General features: G+C 35.3%; 1 protein-coding gene across 1 annotated transcript; it reads left to right on the top strand.

Moving 5' to 3' along the window:
* The first annotated feature begins 547 nt into the window (after window positions 1-547).
* LOC147389526 (proteasome subunit beta type-1-like) lies at window positions 548-6,796 on the top strand. Its single transcript, XM_086419528.1, has 7 exons — window positions 548-708; window positions 794-901; window positions 1,289-1,370; window positions 4,995-5,124; window positions 5,214-5,356; window positions 5,446-5,532; window positions 6,466-6,796. The coding sequence occupies exons 1-7, from the start codon at window positions 659-661 to the stop codon at window positions 6,538-6,540; spliced, it is 675 nt and encodes a 224-aa protein (XP_086275654.1). The 5' UTR covers window positions 548-658; the 3' UTR covers window positions 6,541-6,796.
* The last annotated feature ends 204 nt before the right edge of the window (window positions 6,797-7,000 follow it).

The raw sequence follows: 7,000 nt of genomic DNA, 5'->3' as shown, positions 1-7,000 counted from the left end.
TAGTAACGAAATATAACTATAGTTAATAACTAACTATTAGTGACAGGAAATATTTTGACACTAAAATTTTATATAATAAAATACAACGATAGATCCCACCCACTCTCTTTATACCCCACAAATGATAGGTATAAAGATGCAAAACACTTTCCTTACTAACATAATAAGATTTTAAGTCTTATTAAGGGTTGTATGTTCAAATCGATTACCACGTCAACAATCCAACAACATATTCTTCTAAGTTTCATCGAAAAGCTCAAAATCAAACAAAAAATAATTTTATTTGATAGAAGGTTTCGAAAATCGATGGCCACTGACCTTTCACATAACTTCCAAACTTGAAATTGAAAATGAAATTGAACGGTGAAAAATATATATTTTGGGAAATTTTATTGACATGCGGAGAAAGGCCGAAGGCGGGCCAAAGTGGGAAAAAAATACAAATTTTTGAATAAAACTAATAAATATTGCCACATCAACAAGCCATGGTGGAAGAAATTCGTATTGCTTGAAACCTACACTGACAGTCCAGGCTCCATATCTGCGCATCTTGTTTTCTTGAGAGAAAAGAAAAGGCGAGCCTTTAATCCTTCGTCTCCATTTTTCTTTTTTTTGTTAGTCTTTCTCTACTTCGCCCAAGTTCAGTTTCTCTCTCATTATGACTCTCAAACAACATGCCAACTGGTCTCCCTACGACAACAATGGAGGGTTAGATCGATCTCTCTCTCTATCTTTCTCTGTCTTTCTGTATGTGTGTACTTAGCTGAGTTCATGGTTTCTTCGCTCTTTGCAGAACCTGTGTGGCGATTGCAGGGTCTGATTACTGCGTCATCGCAGCGGACACTCGAATGTCGACTGGTTACAGCATTCTCACTCGAGATTACTCCAAGATCTGCCAATTGTAGGTTTTAATTTCTCAACATCTTGTTTGATTCTTATCCTCTCTTGTCTGATCTAAACCGTAGTTAATATTATTACTCCTCTTAATTCTATGGATGCATTTTGGTAATCTTCAATGTTGTTCTCAGTCACTGTTTCTGGATGTGTTGTTTCATTAAAAAAAAAAAAAAAAACACCTGATTTGTTATTAGGTTTATATTAAAAAATAGATTGAAAACTGAAAGATTCGTGTGAGCCTTAGCTGATTGTACGAAACAACAAATTTAGACGTCTTGATCAAGTAATTTTGCCACTAAATACTTTCCATTTTGTTACACAAATCCTGTTAATTCCACTATTTAGATCCATTTATAAGGGAATAATGTTCTTTATGGCGATGACCTTGTAGGGCAGACAAATGTGTATTGGCCTCCTCTGGATTTCAAGCTGATGTGAAAGCTTTGCAAAAAGTTTTGTCCGCGAGGCACTTGGTAAGTAGTTATGGATGTTTCATGCTGAAAACCTTGTGAAAATGAGACATTATTTCATGACTTAGTTCTATGGCTATGGTGTCGCTATCCGAATTTTACACGTTTGTTTTGTGGTTTTTGGTCGGCAATTAGCACAAAGATGCGTCTTACTTCTTTTCGCTGTGACTCTATATAAGCTTCAGGTGTAAAGTTATGCTTAATTAAGCAAGATAGAGAGTTGAATTAGTTATTAGTTTCGAGGAATTGGGATCTATGTAACTAGGGCACTCCTTTTCTGAAAATTCATTGTGTTATAGTCATGTGTTGGGTACATGTTGACTCTTTTCTATTTCTCTCAATATATTGAATTTGCTGTATAGATGTATCAGAGTATAAAGTTTGCGGGGTCAGTGCATTTGAAACTTCTATTAGTTTCTATCATTGACACACATGGTTGTATCTATGTTACCTAACTTTTTTTTATTAGTAATGAGAGAGCATATTAGATAAAGAAGAATCTCTGCAGAGGCCTGTGCAATTAAAAAAGAACTATTTGTTGTGCATCCTCCTTGATTCATAAGGTACAAATCAAGCATTAACCTGCTTATGTTGTATGGGTTAGAAATTAAATGCTTTTGGGGGTTCATGGAATGGATTTCTAATGCCATGTACAGATAAAATTTTCAAGGTATGGTTTTCCCCCTTTGCCAAGTCCAAAAGAAGCTGGAGAGATCTATCTAGCAAGGCCCACAGTATAATGTGCCATGTATCTATGAAGAAGTTCAAAGAGTTCTATAATTATGCTATAGTTATGATATCTGGTCACTTATTTTATATAGTGGCAAGATTCTAAGCAGGTCTGGGAGAATCTTGGATTGATCTTGGGAATGCCTAGAGTTTAGATAGCCATGTTCACCACCCCAATTCTATGTGAGGGGGAATGGTCTTCACTTATAATCATCATTGAGTGCATCGCTAACGCAATGCTATATTTTCCTCTCTCAATTCCATTTTTGAGACAATAAAGTTCAAAAATGCTATTTTGGCACATGCCTTTGCAATGCTTCATCTTTAAAAAAAAATGCCATTGGTATGCTTTGGATGGCAATTTGGTAAAATGAAAATAAAAAAATCCAAAAAACATTTTTTTTCTGACCTAGAAGACGCTTTAGCAAATTGCCAAATATGGAATCGATTTTAGCATATTCCAAATTTGAGAATCCGTTTGACACTTGCGTTAGAGTGCATTTATTTCGTTCTATTTTTTGGAATTGCCACCCATTTATGAGAAGGTGTTGGAGATGTTCCTAGATTTGTTAGTAATACAATCTCCTCTTTCCACAAACTTGCAAGTGTTCTCTTATGTGGATGAGTGCCTTAACAAGTTAAAGTAACTCTTCGAAATACCTTGAGGAAGGTTGACTTTGGTTGCTTCAAGGGTTATCTCAGTGCTGCATGGGAATTGTGTTCTAGATAAGCTAAGTCAGTGACAAAAACCTCTCTAGAGATAAATGTTTCATAGTTACATCTAGGAATCAGAACTGATATGGTGTGGATACTAAGTCAGTGCTGCATGGGCATTGTTCGAGATAAGCTAAGTCAGTGACAAAAACCTCTCTAGAGATAAATGTTTCATAGTTACATCTAGGAATCAGAACTGATATGGTGTGGATACTACCTTTAAGCTTAAATTAGATTCATTGGACATGAATACCACAACTGTTTTGAAGTATTCTGATTAACGAAGCTTTAGGGGCCCTCTATTTCAATGTCATTATGGGAATATATCATGTCACTACTCTCATTGGTCCTATCTCTATGTTTTTTCTTGCTTTGCGTCTATTTCATTTGTTGTACATCTTTTTTTTTTTGGTAACATCAATTATTGCCTAAGGAAGTGTATAGTTGGTACTTGCAAGGTGTGAGAGCATCTCCATTGTTGTCTCAAAAATGAGGGGCAATTCCAAAAAATGCAAGGAACTCCAATAAATGCATTCCAATGCGAGTTCCAAATGAAATCTCAAATTTGGAATATGCTAAAATTGGTTCCATGTGGCATTGGTTTTAATATATTTCAACATTTTTTAAAGTGTTTTTTGGAATATTTTTTAAAAACCAAATTGCCATTCAAAGTATACCAATGACATTTTTTGAGATGAAGCATCAAAGAGGCATGTGTCAGATATTAGCATTTTTGCACTTTATTGTCTCAAAAAATGGAATCAAGAGAGGCAAATGTAGCATTGGTGTTGGAGATGCTCTGACCTTCAGCATTATGCATGAAAGCTATATTACAATTTATTTATTTTATATTTTTTTGATAAGTAAATGATAAATGCAATGACTAAATAAAAATCGTTCAAGGTGACCCACAACAACCAAATACATAGATCGAGAACTCAATATTACACCGATGAATTCTACACACCCAATTACCAGAATTTATTTTTGACTCGGAAGTTTACCACTTAAAGCTTATCTTTTTAACTATGGTAAGAGGAACATAAATTGATTTCTTGATACAACTTTGCTACGCTAACATTAATAAAGCTTTGGAATCTATATTGTACTCAAAGCTGGTCTCAATAGTGTTAATTAGAAATAGTAATGAATGGGAAACTTTTTTTTTGGTGGGGTGTGTGTGTGTGTGTGGGGGGGGGGGGGGATAGAGAGGAGATAACGCATCATTTCCCAAGGATGACTTTTATTTGTGGTCGTACATTGCACAGTAAAGATATTGTTCTCTACATTATTGATTATGCGTCCATGTTAAAGCTTTACTTAGGCAACACCTCAGCCACCAGTTAGATCGTGTCCCATAGCAACTGAAACATGGCTCAAGAAGGCAGTATTTAAAGTTGACTTAATTTAGACTTGAACATATTATTTTTTAATAATAGGTCTTTTAACATATTTGCTCGCACAAAAAGGGTCAGGTCTCATTTCTTTTTGAAGCTAACCTCTCCAGTTCTCTCCCATTCATTGCTCTATGTTCTTCATTGAGAGAGCAAAGTTAGGTGGGGGGTGGGGCTACATGCTTTGTTTTTGCGGGAGTTATATGATGTGACCATCATCATTTTTTCTTCTTGATTGAGAAATAGCATAATGCTCAAGTATACTCTCATTGAACTCGGCATTGAAATGTAGTTCTAGAATCCAAGTCTTTTTTCTTGGGCATCATTGTCTGAATCCATGTCAGAAGTATGGTCGTGTCAGTGACGTAATGCCACATTAGTACTTCGATTTACGTGGCAGTGGTTTCTCCATGGATTGATTGAATAGGAGACGACTGTGGAAACATTTTACTTTTATTAACTCTCAGAAAATTCAACGTCTATAAAATTATTCAGGATAAAAATTTGTTAATGCCTATGCTTCTTAAAGCTTCTCGGGAATTGTTCGCTCCAACTTCAAGTTTCACTGGAAAGGTTAGAGATGTGTTTGAAGTGGAAGGGCTCGTCCTTTAATTTTTCAAATGAAAATTGAGACCTGATTTTATTAAGTCCTCTAAAATAATAAATTTAAATTCAAAACCAATGGTTTTGGGTTCTTGCCTGACGATTTGCTGTTTTAAAAAAAAAAAAATTGTACTGAAACTGATTGCCTTTTCTTTCTTTCTTTCTTTTTTTAAAAATCGTGGTGAAGGCCTATCAGCATCAGCACAACAAGCAGATGAGCTGCCCTGGAATGGGTCAGCTGCTCTCCAATACTCTTTACTACAAACGTTTCTTCCCTTACTATGCCTTCAACGTCTTAGGTGGCCTTGACAATGAAGGTAAGTGTATCGGTTCAAAGACGAAACATAAGCATTCAATATTTTTTTCCCAAAATATGCATTCTTACTCCCATCAAATAATTTTTCAGGAAAGGGTTGTGTGTTCACATACGATGCGGTGGGCTCCTACGAGAGGGTCGGATACAGTTCTCAAGGTTCTGGTTCTACGCTCATAATACCTGTCTTGGATAACCAACTAAAGTCTCCTAGCCCTCTCTTGTTGCCTGCCAAGGTGTGACTTAAATAAGTGACCTCGGTTTTCCCTGTAATTTGCTTTTTATAGTTCTATCTGAATAACTTAAATTCCTCTTACCTGTTCAGGATGCCGTAACTCCGCTATTAGAATCAGAAGCCGTTGATTTGGTAAAAGATGTTTTTGCATCAGCAGCTGAAAGAGATATTTACACTGTAAGTCTCTCATTTCCAGTATATTTTGTGTCCCCTGTAAGTTTAATATCTGTGTATCATAAACTTGAAAATAATAGTATACGAGTACAAACATCGAGAGAAGTAAATATGCAGACAGGCTTTTAGACTTCTCTTGCTAAACCCGTATAAAACATCGAACTTTTTCTCACCTTTAGGAAAATAAGAGAGGAAAAAAAGAAATCTAGCGGATTGTCTAGTAAGGATTCTATTTTAAATTATTATTTCCCATTGTGTTGATTTTTGATCTGGAAATTTCCTAGGTGGGGCCATTTGATTGTGGGTCCTTGCTTGTGTTTATAGTTTGTGAGGTCCCACTAATAGATACTTTTTTATCTTCTGTTTCTAGGGTAAGAAACCAAAATTTCCCTAACACCATTTATAATCAAACAAGCTGGTGCCCCAATAGTTTTGAAAATGAGTTTGTTTTTGTTATATAAGGATCATTTGCTTGAAACCAGAATCTTTGGGAATTCTTCTCCACCAATTTTATCGTTTCCATTTCCATGGATTATTCAGAGTAATATTATCAGAAACGTAACTAAAATAAATGTGGAATTTTCCCCCAGAAAGCTTGAAGTGCCCTTTTGATTTTTTAATGGATGTTCACGAGTTTCAATCAATATGGGACATTTTTTTCCCCTTATTTATCTGGAATTGTGAGAGATGAATCATCAGAATCAGTAAACTAATTTTGCTACTAAAACTGGGACGAAAGTCTAGACTAATGTTGTTTTCTGATCAAAATCTTTTATGGGAACTAAGGGCTTTTGTCCATCATATCAAGATACTAATATAAGATTCATTGCAGAAGGAAAACTTAATAAAAAAAAGAAAGGAAAAAAAAAACTGAGAGTTTGTGGTTCATGCCAAATCCCCCCCTCATTTTAACTTTGTTTTATGGATCCTATGCAGGGAGATGGGGTAGAAATAGTAATCGTAAATGCAGCTGGTATTAGGCGAGAGTATGTCGAACTTAGGAAAGACTGATCTCTCTTCTGCTTGTCCAACTAAAATCGAATTCAGAAGAAAGGAAATACTCCGAGAAGATAATTATTGTGATGGTGGTTTCATTGTTCCCCAGATTACATCAACTGTCATTCTTTAGCTTTTAAAAGGAATGAAATTAGAACAATTGCATTTCCAGCTTAAATCAAATGTTGCAACAGGAATTTGTGTTGGACATGTCGAGGTTAAATTCTTCTTTGTTTAATTTTGATTATAGTTGTTCTATGAATTTTGTGCATGGCTTTATTTCAAGCTTTTGGAGATAATGTTGCAAGGATTGTGGTAATCCTCAGAACTTCTTTCGATGATTTTTTTTTTTTTTTTTCAATCTTACATGTCGCTTATGTGTAGCTGCCGCCCCCAAATCTTTGGGATAAGTCTTTGGTTCTGATGATGCTACAGTTTTGATGTAAAGTAACGAAAAATCAAATTTGTTCATGGA

Source organism: Akebia trifoliata, chromosome 12 (assembly GCF_017979445.1).
Source record: "Akebia trifoliata isolate Shusen 1 chromosome 12, ASM1797944v1, whole genome shotgun sequence".
Taxonomy (NCBI): domain Eukaryota; kingdom Viridiplantae; phylum Streptophyta; class Magnoliopsida; order Ranunculales; family Lardizabalaceae; genus Akebia; species Akebia trifoliata.
This window is presented reverse-complemented; position numbering and strand designations above follow the sequence as displayed.